Raw genomic sequence first — 19,983 nt, 5'->3', positions numbered from 1 at the left:
AGTCCTCGTGTGTGCCCGAGCCGAGGGCATGTATAGCCCAGTCCTCATGTGTGCCAGAGCCACAGGCATGTATAGCCTAGTCTTCACGTGTTCCCGAGCCGCGGGCATGTATAGCCTAGTCCTCATGTGGGCCAGAGCTGCAGGCATGTATAGCCTCGTCCTCGTGTGTGCCAGAGCCGTGGGCATGTATCGCCTAGTCATGCAGGCCTGAGCCGCGGGCATGTATAGCCTAGTCCTCGTGTGCTCCAGAGCCGTGGGCATATATAGCCCAGTCCTCGTGTGTGCCCGAGCCAAGGGCATGTATAGCCCAGTCCTCATGTGTGCCAGAGCCACGGGCATGTATAGCCTAGTCATCATGCGGGCCTGAACCACGGGCATGTATAGCCTAGTCCTCGTGTGTTCCAAAGCCATGGGCATGTATAGCCTAGTCCTCGTGTGTGCCTGAGCCGCGGGCATGTATAGCCTAGTCCTCGTGTGTGCCCGAGCCGAGGGCGTGTATAGCCCAGTCCTCGTGTGTGCCCAAGCCGAGGGCATGTATAGCCTAGTCCTCATGTGGGCCAGAGCTACGGGCATGTATAGCCTCGTCCTCGTGTGTGCCAGAGCCGTGGGCATGTATCGCCTAGTCCTCATGCGGGCCTGAGCCGCGGGGATGTATAGCCTAGTCCTTGTTTGTTCCAGAGCCGCGGCCATGTATAGCCCAGTCCTCATGTGTGCCAGAGCCACGGGCATGTATAGCCTAGTCTTCACGGGTTCCCGAGCCGCTGGCATGTATAGCCTAGTCCTCATATGTGCCCGAGCCGAGGGCATGTATAGCCCAGTCCTCATGTGTGCCAGAGCCGCGGGCATGTATAGCCTAGTCTTCATGTGGGCCTGAGCCGTGGGCATGTATAGCCTAGTCCTTGTGTGTGCCTGAGCCGAGGGCATGTATAGCCTAGTCCTCGTGTATGCCAGAGCCGCGGGCATGTATAGCCTAGTCCTCATGTGGGCCCAAGTCGCAGGCATGTATAGTCAAGCGCTCATGTGTGCCAGAGCTGCAGGCATGTATAGCCTAGTCCTTGTGGGCCCGAGCCGCTGGCATGTATAGCCTAGTCATCATGCGGGCCTGAGCCGCTGGCATGTATAGCCTAGTCCTCATGTGTTCCAGAGCCGCGGGCATGTATAGCCCAGTCCTCATGTGTGCCAGAGCCGCAGGCATGTATAGCCTAGTCCTCATGTGTTCTTGAGCTGCGGGCATGTATAGCCTAGACCTCATGTGTTCCAAAGCCGCGGCATGTATAGCCTAGTCCTCACATGTGCCCGAGCCGCGGGCATGTATAGCCTAGTCCTTGTGGGCCCGAGCCACAGGCATATATAGCCTAGTCCTCATGTGTGCCAGAGCCATGGGCGTGTATAAACTAGTCCTCGTGTGCCCGAGCAGCTGGCATGTATAACCTAGTCCTCGTGTGTGCCTGAGCCACGGGCAAGTATGGCCTAGTCCTCATGTGGGTCAGAGCCGCTGGCATGTATAGCCTAGTCCTCATGTGTGCCTGAGCCATGGGCATGAATAGCCTAATCTTTTTGTGTGCCAAGCCGCGGGCACGTATAGCCTAGTCCTCATGTGTGCCCGAGCCACGGGCATATATAGCCTGGTCCTCATGTGAGCCCAAGCCGTGGGCATGTATAGCCTCGTCCTCAGGTGGGGCTGAGTCGCAGGCATGTATAGCCTAGTCCTTGTATGTGCCAGACCTGCTGCCATGTATAGTCTAGTACACGTGTGCCCAAGCCGTGGGCATGTATAGACTAATCCTCATGTGGGGCCGAGCCGCTGGCATGTATAGCCTAGTCCTCATGTGGCCCAGAGCCACTGGCATGCATAGCCTAGTCCTTGTGTGTGCCTGAGCTGCGGGCATGTATAGCCTAGTCCTTGTGTGTGCCCGAGCCGCGGGCATGTATAGCCTAGTCCTCGTGTGTGCCTGAGCTGCGGGCATGTATAGCCTAGTCCTTGTGTGTGCCCGAGCCGCGGGCATGTATAGCCTAGTCCTCAGGTGGGGCCGAGCCGCTGGCATGTATAGCCTAGTCCTCATATGTGCCAGAGCTGCTGGCATGTATAGTCTAGTACACGTGTGTGCTCAAGCCGTGGGCATGTATAGCCTAATCCTCATGTGAGGCCGAGCTGCTGGCATGTATAGCCTAGCCCACATGTGGGACAGAGCCGCTGGCATGTATAGCCTAGTCCTCGTGTGTGCCCGAGCCACGGGCATGTATAGCCTAGTCCTCGTGTGTGGCTGAGCCGAGGGCATGTATAGCCTAGTCCTCATGTGGGCCCGAGCCGCTGGCATGTATAGCCTAGTCCTCATGTGTGTCTGAGTCGCGGGCATGTATAGCCTAGTCCTCATGTGTGCCCGAGCCGCAGACATCCTTCACCAGGGTGAGCACAAGCAGGGACAAGGGCAGGCCCCAGCCCCCTCAAGTTAGTGTGTTGTGCAACTGTTCAAAAGTGCTGTGTATCCACAAATGGCGTTTACTCCTGGCAATTCTCCCATGTCCTCTTCTTTGTAACTGTTTACCCATTTCCTGTGCAAAGGCACTTGCCAAACGCATGTACAGAAATGTGGATTGCATTAGATTCTTTGATGTCCCCTATCTTCATTGAGTGTTTGTTCTTTTTGGTCTGGTTAATGAGACGATTATTGGCAAGTCAATGTTTCATGGCAGTGATAGGGTACTCTGTGTGCAGCTGTCCAGTCTCAGGCTTCTATGCATTACACACATCAAGGAGGTTCAGGAGGAGATCAAAGTAGGTTCACCTAAATTGGAAGTTTCGCTCGAAACAGTCCAGGGTTTGAAATTGAGGGGAGCTATTTAGCTCCTGCTTGTAGCCTAGAAGAGCCTGGTTACCTTGACACCAACAGCTACCAGGAGCCACTTTTGGCTCCTCAGGCCAACTCATGCCGAACAAACACTTATCTGTATGTTTGGAACAATCTATAAATACATTTCAGGACACATACAGACAACATTTAAGCCATAAGGGGTCATTAATAATAGACAAAATGATCTGTTTCAATTTTATGTGGCAGTTAGATTTGTGGAACACTGTGTACTAGCTCCTCAGTAGTGGCTCCTGGTCACTGGTTAATGAGGGATACCCGGGAGCTGCTTTTAGCTCCTGCTTATCCAATCTTAATTTCATGCCCTGCAGTGTGAATCTTGTGTAACCCCATAGTTTGGGTGAAATTTGCAGTGAATGGAGAGGTTAATAACGTCACATTAGAGGATCACCCATCTCCCATGCTGCGGTTGGGAGCATTTGGGTTCAACCCTTGGTTGCCCTCTTCTGGAAGATCTGAGCCAGGAAGAAGTGGGGTGATCCTGATCTGCAGAACTGGCACTGCCACTGTTGAGCTGGGGTGTCCTCCGTAGTCCCTTCAGACCCCCTCGCCGTGGATTCAAGGATGCATGTGTGCTTTATTTTGGTAATGCACAGTATTATTGTTTGTCCTTACCGGATTGTGTTGTGTGTGGTTCTCCATTGCACATATCTTCAGAGTCCCTTCCCGCAACAATGCATTCTGTTACTCTGTATCTTCAAGTCTCCAGCTGCACTGCATTCCCCCCTCAAAAGTATCCTCCTTACCATGCTAGTCTGCAACAGCAGAATCCATCAGCAAAGGTCTTTTTCTTCTCCATTTTCCTCTGCAGTCTCATTTGCATCTGTTGTCCAAGGCTATGAAGTGTATTGATTGCGCATCGGCCATGAAGAAACTCCTTATTTTTTGATTAGCATACGGTTAGCAATGACCTCTATTCTGACCAGCATGACAAACACTTTCTGCTGAAGGGAGCAGAAGCAGGTTCCTGGCCCTCGTCGAGCCTTCGAGCAGATATGGGGCGATGCCAAGAAGGCTTCTGCAGGTAATCACTGATGGATAGCGCTGAACCTTTCCTTCTGGTGCCTTACAGTTCCCTGGCTCTGCCACATGCAGAGGTCGGCAAAAAGTCACAAGAAGCTACTTCTACAGAAAGTTAGTTCCAGTTATCTCGGCCGAATGCGTCCTCTGTCCTGTGACAGTGGAAACCTCAATGTTTGTCCCATTAAAATCAAGGGTCTTTTTGAACGTGGACTTTTAGATGCTGTGTTCCATAAGTAAGCCAGGTATTTTCCCTCCTTGCTAGATTATGGCTTGTCTGTCTATGGTCTGGGTGTTGTGGCGGGTCTGAAGGAGGAGGAGACAGGCTAGGTGTTTCCATGCTTCCGTGAATGTATTTAAATGTTAAGAAATTGCTTCTCTCTCTCCCTAAACTATGGGTTTCCCTACCTGACAAAAGGAAACTAGACTAGACTGCTCGTCAGTCATTTGTGAAGTCCATAAGGAATAATCAGTCTTCCATCAACATGAATCTATTCTGACCCTAGCACGAATACTAAACAAATAACATTTGGGATAATGGCTTCCTTCTCCTGGGTGCTTCCTCCGCTTTCGGCGTGATTCTCTTTTAATATTGAATCTTTCGATAGTCCTTGGCTATCACTTGCATCAGTTGGTTTATTTCACTTAGTGGGCTTTTCCTGTCCTCTAGGTCTTTCTTCTCTTTGCTTTTCCAGATCCATCTTAAAGGGTTTCCTCTTTCATGAGGCTCTTTCAGTTTGTGTTTCGTACCTGCACTTGAAAACGCTCTTTGTCTACTATCCAAGTAGTGCCCTGAATAGCATGGGTAATCTTGTTTCCATCAGAATTCTCCATCTTCCGATCACTTGGCTATCTACTGGAACCCAGTAATGATTCTTACTCTTCTTGTCTCACTTGGACGAGTATAATGGACCCAGTGATGATTCTCAATTTTCTGTAACAATACTGTGACGAGTAGAGTATAGCATTCGTTATTCTCCTTACCCTCCCCGGGTCTCCCGCTCTACCCATGACCACTTTGGTGTTGGAGCAGCATCACTGGGTTGGTAGCTCTCCTCTTGGATTCTTCAGGGTGGGTCAGGACGACCACCTTAATTATCTATCACTGATTCCTGGATACCCTCTGCATTGCTATTCAGTCTGTGGCTTCAAAATTTGGGACCTGTTTCCCAATATGTTCTCTTCGCTCAGCAAGTCTGAACAATTCTCCTCAGAGACCTGCACTGGCTCGTTCAGCTTTCCAAAGCTCTATTCCTTCCAGTGAAACTCTGACACCACAGTTCATAAGCTTCCTCCCCGCATAGGAAGCCATGCCTCCTCCTCCTCCCCCTCCTCCTCGCTTGCTTTGAGCTTCCCAGGCTTTTCTCTCTTTGGAGTCTCCTCCTCCAGTCCATATAGTGCTGTGCTGGGGCTTCCCCTGCATAACGCCGGCCTTCTTTTGTGTTGGACTATTATTGGTTAATGTTACTTTGATATTCTTCGTCGCAGCACCAGTGAGGTATTTCTTCTCAGGTTGAATACTGCAGCAACAAATGTATAGTGATCAGCTCTTTTATTTTCCAGAAGGTTTCACTACCTTTGGTTGTTGAGTGGGTTTGGCAGGGAGTTCCTCATTGGAACTGGAGTCTTTGTTACCCAGGGTGGGGGTTCCTCCTGGTGAGACCCGCTTGCCCTTACCCCTAGGAAGGGTATTGCATGGCAGGTTCACATCCCTAACCTCACAGGCATAGGCTACTCCTGGGGAGAAGGGACGCAGTCCTGTAATTAGTCACAGTGCGTCCATGCAGCAAATCAAGAAACTGAATATTATTGTTTTAAAAAATGATTTTGTGAATGAGAGAACTATTTGGACTAAGTCCTCTAAGATGAATTCCTTGCACCCTCTGTGCTAGTACTGGTACAAGGTGGTCCCAAGAAGGCATGAGGATTAAGTTATCAACTGAGACAAAGAGCTTTTACAATCCGCATGGGAGAAACTGGCTACAAGGTATAAAAAGTAACAAAGGACAATTAAATATGGCAAGCTCACGACAATTGAGTGCGTCAAGCTCAGCTGTGTCATACCCCGCCGAGTCTGGCAGCAAGTATGGAGGCGAACCAGCACGAGTGATCATGGTGCTACTGAGAGACCGGAGGGAAGAGAACACACCGGTGAAGTACCGAGGGAGTCCTGCACGGGTTCTGCAGGAGCAAACCAGAGCGGAAGACTGAGCAGGAGAGCGGAGCCATGGAACAAACGGGAGAAGTACCGTGCAGTCGATGGGATTTGAATTTGGTTTTAAAGTTCCTAATCGTACCTCTGTTTGAGCCCTTACATTCTTGTCCGTTGCGACTGTTGTCTTTTAAAACTGTATTCTTGGTTGCGGTTACATCCGCACGCAGAATGAGTGAGTTGCAGGCACTTTCCGCCAACCCACCCTTCACTGGGTTCCATAAGGACAGGGTTGTCCTTAGGGTGCAGCCTTCTTTTCTTCCGAAGGTTGTGTCAGAATTCCATTTGAGCCAGAAGGTAATTCTTCCGGCGTTCTATCCTCCTCCACATCCTGGTAAGGAAGAGGAGAGGCTCCATAGGTTGGACCCTAGGAGAGCTTTGAGTTTCTATCTCTCACGGATGTCCCGGGTCAGAGTGGACGATCAGCTCTTTATTGGTTATGCTGGAAGGCGTTTAGGTCAGGCTGTTTCCAAGCAGACCTTGTCCAGATGGATCATTTTGACAATCTCTGAGTATTACCATTTGGCGGGAAAGGACCCTCCAGTAGGCTTACGGGTTCACTCTACTAGGGGTATGGCTGCCTCCACTGCCCTACGGAGGAGTGTTCCGATTCGCAGTATTTGCAAAGCAGCCACATGGGCCTCTGTCCATACTTTTGTTAGACATTATTCCTTGGACTCTGTCTATGGGCAGGATTTGGCCTTTAGTAAGGCTGTCCTCTATTCTGCATTTTAATCAGGCTTTCTAAATTGATGAAATTGTAAATGTTTTTCCCACCTCCATACGTTGGTACTGCTTTGGGAGTCTGTCATAGATGTGGAATACGTCAGAGGACACAATCCCCTCAAAGAACAGGTTACTTACCTTATCTGGTAACGTTCTTTCGATGGGATGTTCCTCTGACGTTATGTTATGTTAACTCCACTTATAAAGCGCACGGTCGCCCAAAGGCATGGCGATAGAGAGGAAACTGCTAGCTAAAAGGAGACCAGTGAAAAGAGCCGAGGACTAGAATTGAATGGTTTTCAGAGCTCTTCTGAAACCCAAATGGTTAGAAGTGGTTTGGAGTGGCATTGGGAGGTTGTTCCAAGGTTTGGCAGCAGCAATGGAAAAAGCTCTGCTGCCAAGTCTTTCCTGGTTAAATCTTGGAACAATAAGTAGGTTGGTGGCGGAGGAGCGAAGGTCTCGTTCCGGGATGTATTGAGAGAACTTAGACTGCAGAAACTCGACTCCTTGGCCATGGATTGCCAGATGGACAATACACAGTGAATTGAAATGGACTCGCTGGGCCACCGGAAGCCAATGAAGTCGGCGAAGCACTGGCGAAATGTGGGCGCCTTAGGGGGAACCAGTGGCTAACCTGGCTGCCAGGTTCTGCATACGCTGAAGCCGTTGTAGGTTGCAACAAATACAAAGAGTTGCAATAGTCCAACTGTGAAAGGACTAGCGCAGCCACCACGGGAGGACGTATTCCACATCGCACCCTCGCAGCCTGCCCATCTACAGAATTTCTTATGTGATTGCAGCTTATGTTTCCGCAAGGCTTTCTGCAGTCATACTGGCAGGAGATTGGTGCCACACGTTCTGGGAAGAAACTGCAACTGAGACTATGGGCGCCGTGCGTCCTATATATAACATCTGTTGATGTCGCCCCTCGACAGAGGCCCTTCGAGAGACAACGTATCCACGTCAGATGCCTACGCCGAATAATTTTTCAAAGCAGCACAGCTGTGGTCATTACCTATCATAGATGTGGAATACGTCGGAGGAACATCCCATCGAAAGAACGTTACCAGATAAGGTAAGTAACTTGTTCTACTAAATACTCTCCCTCTAGTCTTCTACGTTCCTCTGGTATCAACTCTCTGTGTGTCAAGCATTTTGCCAAACAGAGGGCCGGAGGCCGATCTCTTTCCTCAGCTGGCTCCCTCCTGTGGAACAGCCTCCCCCTTCCTCTTTGCCTTGAGCCACCAGAGGCAGACGTTGTGCGCGTCCATGATGGACATCTTCGAACCGCAGTCCCAACACTTTTTAAAGCCCGACTTCTGGGTAGAAGAAGACGAAGACATAGAATTCGAAGTAGAAGAACCGAGCGCACCGAGATTCCGAGCAGACATGTTTGCAGAAAAAACAGAACTGACTACGGGTGCCGTGCGTCCTATATATAAGATCTGGTGACGTCGGCCCCCGAGGGACAACGTATCAACGTCATCGACGCAGTACGCCTACGCCAAAGCATTTTCCGAAGCAGCACAGCTCTGGTCATTACCTGTCATAGATGTGGAATACGTCGGAGGAACATCCCTTCGAAAGAACGTTACCAGATAAGGTAAGTAACTTGTTCTACTAAATACTCTCCCTCTAGTCCTCTACCTTTCCTCTGGTATCAAGTCTCTTTGTGTCAAGCATTTTGCCAAACAGAGGGCCGGAGGCCAATCTCTTTCCTCAGCTGGATCCCTCTTGTGGAACAGCCTCCCCCTTCCTCTTTGCCTTGAGCCGAGCCTCCTCAAATTCCAGAAGCTCCTCAAGACTTTCCTTTTCACTTCCTCCTTCCCTTCTTCCCTCCTCTGCTAATCTCACAGTCGCTGTGATTGGTGACCACGGCCCTTGTGTGTCCTTCGGGGCCCTGCCTCCCATGCAGCCTCTGCCTACACACAGCACTTGCCCTGGTACTTACTGGCCTTCTCCACTGTAGGCCTGCACTTACCCGCTTATTTTTCACAGATGAAAGCTCACTAGCACTTCCTGCACTGGGCACTTACACCTGCTGCTCACTGACAAGCATGGGCACTCCAGCACTGACCCACCTCCCCCTCTACCTCTTCCCCTCTCTTTGCACTTGCACGCTCTGAATGCTCACAAGGTCTAGTAGGTTCGTCTTTATCCTCCAGTCTATTCAATGTTTTTCTATCCCATGTTCCCTCACTGTCGCCCTGTGGGCGCATTAAAACACATTTTTCTTGTTTTAGAAGCGCCTAAAAAATACACAATAATTCAAATAAAATAAATGCCCCTCACACCTTGGTATGGCTGCCACACATTGTAAGAAAGCACGCGCACACCCACGCTTACATCGCATGTTCGCAGATCGCAACTCTGTGCTGGTTTGTGGGTGTTTGCTGTTCGTGACATGCGAGTACTTTCCGGCTCCTGCAGCACAGGACGGCGGGCCCTTAAATTCGTAATCTCTTTTATTGTGCATCAAAGCGGGGGCATTTTAAGCTGTGGTCCGAAAAGTAATGTGTCAAGATGTGAAACATGTCCATTATTTCATAAACTGTAATGCTATAATGGTGTTTTATGGGACCTTCCTTTGCATGTGCATTGTCTTAACACATTTCAAGAACATTTTGTGACCACAAATGGACATTTTTCTCCTGAGCTGGGGACAGTGACTTTTCTGGAGGTAAAGAGATGCCTTTGGATGCTTTCAACCGGTCGAGGTGATTGAACCTTCCACGCATGTTGTCATGTGTGTTATTCCACCATGCAACAGTTTCGTCTCGCAGCAGCAGCAGCAGCTTCGACGGTGCTCCCTCACACCGTCATGCAGAATTCTGGGTCTCCATTAGTTTTTGTCATGGTGGAGAGGCAGTCGTAGAAAACAGCCCCTCCCGCCCTCTGCCCATATTATCCTGCGCTTCTTTTCCCCCTGCCCATGTTCTGACCAGCTGTAGGTGGGAAGAAGAGTGGGCCACCAATGGGAACGCAGGCAAGATAGACCTTTAGGAAGGATTTCCAGGGAGGCCAGGAAGTGTGGGTTCTAGTCTTGTGCTCCCTCCTTTGTAAACTCGGCGTACGGTGTAGCATGCTTTTCATAGCGCACTCTATAGCATCATTCGAACGCTTGGGGCCTAAGATGGTCAGGTGCGTGATCCATGGAATGTTCAGTTCCTTGTGGCTATGGAAACTAGTGTCTGGTCCTTCCTTCCCTTCTGGATGGGCCTCCGAGTGATTCTTGGAGTGCATGCTTCTGCGAGAAGGCTCCCAGCACTAGGTTGCAAGAGTGTCAATTGCAAGGTTGCAACGGGCCTAACAACAAAAGATGCAATATGATATAGCCACAAAATCATTAATAATGACAAAGGCCATGTGTATTTATACAGAAACGTTTACCAAAATATTGATTAGAACATCATTAATAGCAACCAAGTTTGCACGTTTTGTTGAAGTGACAAGGGTCACGTATATTTGTGAACATGGGCTGCAAAACGTGGATTAGCAAATCATTCATTGCGACAAATGTTGCACGTTTGATTGTAGGGATAAAGGGATTGCTGTTGGTTGTTGGCGTTCTTTGGGCAACTAATCAATTGATGATTTATTTTAATTGGTTATTTATAATGAACTTAATACCCAGAGGTTTCTAAGCACGGACTCGGGGATCAAAACTGTGTTGCTCCGCACCGTCTTGATTTCAAGGCGACTACGTTGCCCCTGAGCTATCCTCCTGATATTTGAAATGCGTTTGTACATTTGTATAGCACATACCCCAAGGGGGGGTCCCCGCAAAACTGCATCTGGATGCAGATGGCAATTAAACACATCACAGAGAAATTGGGGAACTAGGTAAACAAATTATGATTTCATATGAAGAAATGAGCCTTCATTTGCTTCCTAAATGTACTCCGGATTTGCCTTGTCGTAGGTTATCTGGGAGTGAGATCCAGGTTCGAGGGCCCGTGAGGGAGAAACATCTATCACCCCACTTAGAGGTTCTGGAAGACGGAACTGCCAACAAGCCTTGTCCCGCAGATCGTAATGTACGGTAGAGACAATAGATGGTAATCTTAGATGATGAGTAGACTGGGGCCAAGCCATGAATGCATTTAAAGACCAGATACAGGATTTTAAACAGGATCCTTTGCTGCACCGGAAGCCAATGCAGGCTCCTTCGAAAAGGAGAAATGGCAGTTTTCTTGGGTAGATCAAAGAGTAGCCGGACCGCGGAATTCTGTGCTATCTGTGCAGTCTCTGGAACAGATATTTAGAAAAACCCATCAAAAGGGCATTACAATAATCTAACTTGTTATTGATGAGCGTTCCGACCACTGTCGGTCGAGCTTTCTCCAAGATAATAGGCAATAGTGATGTTAGGAGTTTAAGCTGGAAGGAGACTGATTTCACAATCTGATTGACATGGAGATTACAGCTCAGACTGGACTGGCAAATGCAGCCTAGATCTTTTACTTTCTGGGTGTATTTGGTCAGAACCCCGAATGGGGTTGGACAGAGAACAGAATGTAGAGCATTAGCCACCTTGGCCTTTGCACCAAACACAATCATCTCAGTTTTTAGCAGGTTTAGCTGGAGTTTATTCTCCAGCATCCAATTTTGGATTTTTTCAGCACAAGACATAACTCGCTCCAATGCCTCCAATGGATTTTTTAGCCTGACGTAGATCTGGGTATCGTCGGTGTAGGAATGATAGCAAAGATCAAATTGGGAGAATATATCAAGCAGTGGGTCAATATATACATTAAATAACAGAGGTAACAATGAAGAGTCCGAGGGACTCCACAGGTGACAGCCAAGGAGTCAGCCAGATATGGACCAACTTTTAACTCATTGAACACGATCTGTCAAGAAAGACGTAAACCAATCTAGTGCATCATCAGATATTTGGGCCTCTGATACCAGTCTAGACATAAGGGCATTGAAAACTACTGTATCGAAGGCTGCCGATAGGCCCAGCATGACGAGCATGCTGATATCACCATCATCGGAAGCCTTGAGTAGATCATCCCAGATGGCAGTTAATGCTGTCTTGGTGCCATGGCCTGGCCTAAATCCTGATTGATAAGGGTCAAGGATATTGTTCTCTTCTCAAACATTCTGAAGTTGAACAGTCACAACTTTTCCCAGAACTTTAGCAGGCCACAAGAGACCGGCAATAGGATGGTAGTTGGACAGTGTAATCCAAAGTTGGCTTTCTTAGCAGAGGAGTGAGGTGGGATCTCTTTAGTTCTAATGGTACACATCTCTGGGTTAATGAAGCATTAATCGGGGCCTGAAGCCTCACCTAAGAGCCAATGCGTGCTGCTTTACAAGATGAGCAGGGACTGGGTCATACGTGTAATTGGGGAGTTTCAAATTGCTTATCAGATTCGTTACATTATCCAGACTAACCAGTGAGAAAGCAAATTTAGGTAGTGACGTTTGATTTTCTGAAAATGCTACCTTAATCGTTACATCAAGATGTGGACTTGCACGTTGAGCATCCATAGTCGTCCTAATCGACTCCATTTTTTCAGAGAAAGACATTTTGAAAATATGGACCACTTTTTGAGATGTTTGAAGACTGGTATTGATACACAGAGGTTGATAGTTTTTAATTTATCATCCAAATGTATCTTTTTTTGAAGGCATAAAGATTGAGTTTTAAGCTTTTTTTCAATTTTTTTGATAGTCCCTTGTGGATCTTCAATTCGTTGTTATATCACTGGTTGTTCCTCATAAGGTTTTTAAAAATTGTTTACAAGGAGCAATCACATTGCAATTAAATTGCAACTTTGTCATCAGTTTGGTTTATAAGGATGAGCAAGTCGTAGTGGGTTGGCCAGCAACGCATCACTAGATATGCAGTCAAGGTCTTTCTTTCGACGGCGGTACTCTAGGCAAGCTTTTTCACTCCGTTTCAGTAAGGTATGATTAATAACCATAGTGCAACACACCATAAAGTGGTCAGACCAGCTGGCTGGTATGCTTCCCCTATGTTAAATGTGGTGGTCTATGAAATGTGGGATCTAAACATTGGCCCCACACATGTCGCGAGGTTAGATGATACATGAAGATCATGGGATTGCTGAATAGCATTTAAATGTTTACAGTGTGTCCCTTCCGATTCATTACACCAGATATTAAGATCACCTAAGATAATCATCTTTCTGAAACATAGTGCCTCGGAATCCAAGTAGGCGCCCAGGCCCTCGGCCCTGAGGTCTAATTGACATGGGATCATTAGGAGAGACGTGGCGGGTACAGGCCAGTATTTGGGAGATGGAATCCCAGCTAGGAGAATGGAAGTTGAGCAGCTGCAAAGTGGTTTTAGCCACTATGGCTACACCGCCTCCTTTCTGAGACTCCATATTAATCCATTTAATCTAAACCAAATTGTGGAACTAGCAAATTAAAATAAGTTGTGCAGGTGGAAGTAAACCAAGATTCGGTTATAGAAAAAATATCCAACTTACTTGCATATATAAAATCATTAATGGCTGCAGAATTTTTAATGGCAGGTATTGCATTAATGATTGCCAGGGGCAGCAAGGGAGCTATAATGGCTCCATCACTCGATTCTAAGCCATTTCAATCAATATGAGAGAGTTGGATTTTATTCTCTGTATGCACAGATAGATTACCCTTTGCTGTGTTCCTACAGGAAAGTAGTGTTTCACTTGAATATATGATCTCCGCATTCAAATGAAAATACATGTTATACTTATGTAAGATCGCCTACACCAGTGTAGGAAAAGCCACTTACCAAATTACAGTCGGCGCAAAATGTAGAGAGGGTGGCTGTACACACGTACATCATGAACCGCCACAGATCAGCTAGTCTCTGTCACGCCGGCTCTGTTGCGCCTATTTAGATTAGAAATAAGCGAGTGAACATCAGTTGCCCTGGGAATTGTAGTTCCATTTTCAATTGAATCTCGGGCAGCGTTGTTTTAAGCAATACATGTGGTAGGCGTTATCACACGGTATTAGCATGATGGTTTAACAACACAGCAGGTGGAAAAGATACGCAAGTTAAGTTTAGATTTGGGTGGAAATAAATGGTACTCCAAAGGGGTCTCACACAGCAAGGGGTGCAGAAATGTCTTATGAGTGTGTTTGAGGCAGAAGTAAGTGATGCCCCGGTACTCCAAGCGGTTTCCAAATGGAAGTTGAAAAAGGGATGTGGGATAAGTACTGTTTGGGTGGATATAAATGGTACCCCGATTCTCCAAGGGGTTTTCATACAGTGGGTAAAAAAAAGAAATGGAAAATGGAGGGTGTGTTATAATAACAGCATTAAAGTGCATTCATGCATAAGATATGGTGTCCGGTCACTAAGATGTTGTAATCAAAACTACTTGACTTTCGTCTTGCGTGGGTGGTCTGTATGTGTGCGTGCCGAGAGAGTGGTGTTTCGAGTTGTATGTGCCTTCCCGTCTGAGAGTGGTGTTCCTTATCGTATGTTTCCCTCTCCTAAGATTTCTGCGTCTGCGTGGGTCAGATGTCTGTGGTCCCTGTTTACCTGTCTTTGGGTGGGACATCTGTCTCTTTAGTTCTATTTGTTCCTGGTCTTTTACAAGGTGGCAGTGTGGCTGCTGTGCCCTCATTCTCCGACTTCGGATTGGGTTCATATTGTTTCTCAACATAATGTGCTGGTGTGTGTGACTTTAATGTGCTTGGTAGAAAGGGAGGTGTGTAGTGTCTTGTCCCCTTTCCTGTGTGGTGTGAGAAACCTGAGGCGTTTCTCCCAGGCTGTTTCAGGGGATCCCTGACTCAAGTGGCCAGGGAAGGGCCCTCGCTCTGGGATCCCAACCCTGGGGGTGGACAAACGAGGGAGAATCACCTGAGAAGGGGACCCTTGGAGATTATGGGAGGATCGCCCCTGGGTGAGATGCATTATTTCCCCCTTTCCGACACTCCCCTACCGAACACCCCCTCAGTGTTTATGGGATTCTGTCAATCAAATCCCATCAAACCCCAGTATACTAAAATAAAACCACATTTGTATATTCACCCCATCACCCTGCTAACCCCCATGATTTTGATACATTACTTCCCGACAGCTGCAATTCCCATAATTCCTCCCCAATACTGTTTCCCAAAACCACTGGGACGAGGAAGAGGCAGACGAGAGTGATGGAGATTACCCCTTTGGACCAATACACCATGAGTTCCTATGGACGGTCTCCATCTTGTCCCATTAACGAGGTCAGGCAGGGCTGGACAATGGCTTACACCTGAATCGTATTACCCCTCCGCACCAGTATAAAAAGTGGAGCACTGAGATACACTCTGAGCAAGCTGGGGATGCAGAAGGGTGCAGAGAAGCCAGAGAGAGACCGATGGAGCTGGAAGGAAGCTGGAAGGCCTGGAGGAAGGAGAACTACCCAGACACTGAGCCTGAGTGTACAATGGGGGCTACAGTGTGGAGTAGAAGCTGTGCCTCCAGGAAACCAAACCCTGGCAAGCTGGGATTGTCTGGTGGCACCCACATCAGACCTCCTCCCCTGGGCAAAATTGGGGAGCCCAGGCCATTGGGGGGAGGAGGTAGGACCCTGACCCCAGGTAAACATTCCCATTGTGCTCTTAAACCGTTATGGGGAGCAAGCGAAGGAGCAAAATAGAGACAGATGCATTCTGGGACTCGATGTCCAAAACTATTTATTTTGAGAAACTATGAGTTAAAGGCCCGAACTTGGCTGAGGGAGGCCTGAACGGGTCCGAGCCTGGCTGAGGGAGATCTGTGAACTGTTGAGAAGGAAGGCACAAGCCCGGCTGAGGGAGGCCTAAACAGGTCCGAGCCTGGCTGAGGGAGGCCTACTGTGAATACTGAACTAAAGTGGAAGACGGGTCCGAGGCCCGGCCGAGGGAGAAGTGTAAACTGTACCTATCGAGCGAGGAAAAAGGCAGGAAGGAGCTGCTTGTCTAGAGAGGTGGCTGACTAGGCGAAGGAGAGCGAGAGGTCAAAGAACCAGGGGAGAGAGGCTGCAAGCAAAATCCCCTTATTTGCCAGAACGCGGGAATTCCAAGAGGACAAGAAGATTACGAGGGCCGGCCCAGTTGGAAAAAGACTATTATATCCTGTGCCACAAGGTTGACAGCTGCCATCCTGGGTGAACGGCAGAGTTGTGGGAGCACCTGTAGATTGAGTGAGCCACGGTCTTGACTTCAGTTGAAAATCTGCTAAAGTAGCAAGTCTCCCTTCGCAACCGTTGAGTCAAATGAGAGGATGAAAGCCTGGAATGTGTCGTAGAGTGCTTGCAACAATTGTGTCAAAAGCTGAAGGCTTGCGTAATGAAAACGAAACACGAGTGAAGATTAAGCAACATATATGGGAAGAATAGATATGGATACAGAGTAACCGAGATGTCAGGCGAAGGATGAAAGCCCAGTCAAAGGTCTCGGTGAAATGTTCTATGAACTTTGATGTGTAAAAAGGAAAACTCAAGCCCGACCAAGGGAAGTCTTGACAAGGTGCTAGCAAAACCATAGGGGAAGGGAACCCCGAGAAAGTGAGTGATGAAAAGAGACTTTGTTGGCTTGAGCCCGAGTGAGGGGAGCCATTGCTGAACTATTGAGACATTGTCTGCATTACCAAGAGACGTTGAAAGACAGAACCAGCTGCCGAAGTGTTCACCAGACAGTGTGTGCCCAAGTGCCGGTGTTCCACCTAAAACCCATGAGATATACACCGTGGGGTAGGGGAGACATAGCTGTACATACACTTGGCATTCTGGCATTTCTGTTGCACGTTGATTTTCCTTTGGAAAGCGCATTTACCTAAACACATGTGTGTGTTACAGTCAGGGCAGGCACTTGGTTTATTAGTTTAACTGATTATGATTTTGTGACGCCACTGAGCAGTACTGTTTCCTTTTTCTTTAGAAGGTAGAGCGAGCTCCCAGCTTAGGTTTAGGGCCAAATAGGAGTTTCTCCATCCCTTTTTACCAAAAATAAAGGTTTTCGAAACTGTTCATATTGTGTCATTCTCTGCCTTCCTCACAGTGGATTGTGAAGGTTTTGGTAGAAAGGGAGGCGTGTAGTGTGTGCGCCACCCTGCCAGTAGCTGCGATGTCAGAGTGAGTGATGGAGTGTATGCTTCTGAGCAAAGGCTCCTAGCACTGGGTTCCAAGAGTGTCAGCTGGAAGCGCTGCCTGCCTGGGGTGGTCTTCGCCATAACATGTATTTACACTGTATGTGACCACGACCTGAAGAAAAGGGCTACGTGTGCCTACCTGAGAGGGAGCCTTATGCCCGTTCTACCATCAGAGCATGCGGTTCAGGTCCAGTCCAATGAAAACCAGAAAGTGAGCGTTTGGCACGAATGGCATGTAGTCTCTTTGGATCAAGCTGTCAATGTTGCATGTTTTGCATAGACCGTAATTGAAAGGGTTTTCTATTTCCTAACTAGGTATGTTGACGATGTCATCAGTCGCATTGACCGGATGTTCCCAGAGATGTCGATCCAGCTTACCAGGCCCAACGGCACATCCGCCATTCTTCTGGTAAGGCCCAGCAGCTGGTGCACATGCGTGTAACTCATAGTCGATGCATATCTCTGTTACAGTGGTCAACAATAAGCACGGCACAATGGCAAAGTGCGTGTCCCAGGTGGAAGTGCCACTGGTTGCTTGCTAAGTTTCATTGTTATCCACTTGGGCATAAAGACAAAAAGCTTTTTGTCTCAATACACCAGTTGACATTTTGTCCGGACCAATAATGGTTACACTACGTTGAAAGGCTTTTGTACTGTGCCAAATCACCATCATAGTGGTTTTAGTGTATTGTGCCGCGCCGCTGGGATGCAGACCGTGGGGAATGCTGTTGAGGGTACACGCTTAGTGGTAGAAGTATGAGGACTTGTGGTAGTCTGGAAGCTTGTGGATCAGGCGGTGTAGATGGAGAAACGAGTGCAAAATTCCGAAGTCAGATATAATAGCATTTACTGCAGGGCAGCTTGAAGGTACCAAGTCCCTAATGCTGGAGCTGCAGTGTGCTGGGCTTGACATCTGCTCAAGCTGACCCTGGAAGCGTGGAGGCTAGTGTGCTGGGGATTGCCTGTATTATCCCTAAAAGACTCCCACTGAATGATGATACTGGGCCTGGCTGCCAAGTGTGGCAGGCAAGAGCAGACTGTGGAAGGATAAGCAGTGCCACCTGGGGGTAGGATTCCCTCCATCTGTGTGCCATGAATGATGCCCCCATGCTGTATGGATGCCTGGTGAGGGCCATACACATAGCACTACTGGGACCCGTAAGTGCCAACATATAACTAGAAATGTGGCCTCTAAGTGTGAGGCTGCCTTTGAAAACAGCTGTTAGACAGATGGTGAACTCCAGATGTGTTAGTAACACCTGATTACAGCTCTGATTTACTCTCTGAACACAAGACCACAGGTCTGTACGCTGAGGCTCTCGAGATGTTTTGGACTAGGACTCCCATGTTCCTTCACCATTGTCAATGCTGGCTAGGGCTGGTGGGAGTTGGAGTCGAAAACACCTGGAGAGCCAAAGGTTGCATCCCCTCTGCCCGAAACTGAAAAGGAGCCCAGGACAACTGTTCATTAGTTACATGGAATGGAGGGGGATTCTACCAAAGTACACAAAACCGCTTCTCGGAAAAAACGGTAACAGAACTTCATCAAATAGTGGTCCCAGGTGGCTCAGGTCCAATAGCCCGTTTGATGTCCACATGGTAGAAATACTCAGCTTGAGCTTGGAAATGAATTCTATAGGAAACAGTAACATCTCTCCCAGGTCCGAAAATGGTGGCACCTCCTATGTGTGCAAACCAAAAAATTGTATTATGTTTATAATTGCAAATAAAATTGGCAATTGTGATAATTTGAGGGAATTTGGCCCTTCTCCCCAAGGGGGAGCCTCCCCTATTTGAGGCTAGGGAGGTCTGCCTGCTTCGGAAGACCCTCCATAGGGGTCTGGGTAAGTGGGACCTCACTGGGAGAAACTCCCCCTTTGGGGACAAGTACTGCTCTTCCTTTGAGGAACTCCCTAAGCCATTGGCTATCAAATATGCAGAACACTGAAGTCCAGTGCTGTGGCTGAAGACAAAACCAAAAGAGGATCTGTCTCTTTAAGGAGAAACCTCCATTTAACTGAGACAAGTAAACTGAAAATGGAACACACAGCGAGGCGAAGCAGAGAGAAGCAAATGTAAGCAGGGCAAGCCCCTTGACAACGTAACACCTAAGTCGAAGAGAGCTGCGCAGCCTGCAACTTTTAGAAGTGACCTGGAAAAGAGAGCAAAATGCTGGAGGCCCAGCATTTGCATGCAGTGAGAAGGATAGGTGATGGAAATCTAAATCCTGGTGGTGGGTAGTGCACCCGTGAAACAATGTCGAAACCACAACTTTGCGGTGTCAGCAAGCATCCGGTTACCCGCAGCCGTATCTGGTGGCAGAGCTAGACAGGACCGAGAGTGGCATGCCGGTGGAATTGAGAAGGCGGAGAAACTGAGTGAACAAAGAGAACCTGAATGAGTGCAGGTCCCGGGGACGTTCTCCTGCAGGTCCAGAGGTTACGGGGAGAACAGGAGAAAAGGAGGCTGCTGGGGAATCGTTATAGCGCAGGAGAGACTAATCCCAGTGAAATTGACGAGATATTGAATACAAAGTGGATCTGTACTTATGTGAGTAAGAGCCAAGTTTAAACCGGAAAGAGAAATCATTAAGATTTGGGTACAAATACAATGGGAAGAGGGGAAAGTATCACACACATTAAAAAGTAAGGAGTGGAGCATTTCAGAGAGAGAGAAAATGTTCAAATGAGAAGAAAAGAAAGCAGCCAAAGAAACTCGCTACAGTGGTATTAACAAGGTATTGAATATAAAGTTGATTAAGTGCAGTGTTCAAAATTGAGATTCAGTGAGCATGAGCTAAAACCAGCTCCTGGGTGTCGGCAGGAGCTACCGCTGGGGGACCAGGCTCTACCAGAGATGCTCCTTTAACCTTTTGTCCATTGTGTTTAAATTTGTATTAGATGTGTTCCAATTCTTCTTCATTAACATTCTCAAATACTCAAAGTTAAACATTTACATGTTTGGAAGGAACCAGTTGGCCCTGGGAGCCAACGGTAGCTCCTGGTATCAAGCCAACCAGGCTCTACTATGCTACAAGCAGGAGCTAAATAGCTCCCAGCTCCCCT

The 19,983-nt window shown here is 48.0% G+C and overlaps 1 protein-coding gene across 2 annotated transcripts in view; it reads left to right on the top strand.

Moving 5' to 3' along the window:
- MED27 (mediator complex subunit 27) overlaps window positions 1-19,983 on the top strand; it is a 1,466,317-nt gene that overhangs the window by 1,035,765 nt on the left and 410,569 nt on the right. For both annotated transcript variants that reach the window (XM_069609298.1, XM_069609299.1), the window contains exon 4: window positions 17,234-17,327. In XM_069609298.1, coding sequence (XP_069465399.1) covers window positions 17,234-17,327 — 94 coding nt within the window. The remainder of the gene's footprint in view (window positions 1-17,233; window positions 17,328-19,983) is intronic.

Source organism: Ambystoma mexicanum, chromosome 8, assembly GCF_040938575.1.
Source record: "Ambystoma mexicanum isolate Mex_15411 chromosome 8, UKY_AmexF1_1, whole genome shotgun sequence".
Classification (NCBI taxonomy): domain Eukaryota; kingdom Metazoa; phylum Chordata; class Amphibia; order Caudata; family Ambystomatidae; genus Ambystoma; species Ambystoma mexicanum.
This window is presented reverse-complemented; position numbering and strand designations above follow the sequence as displayed.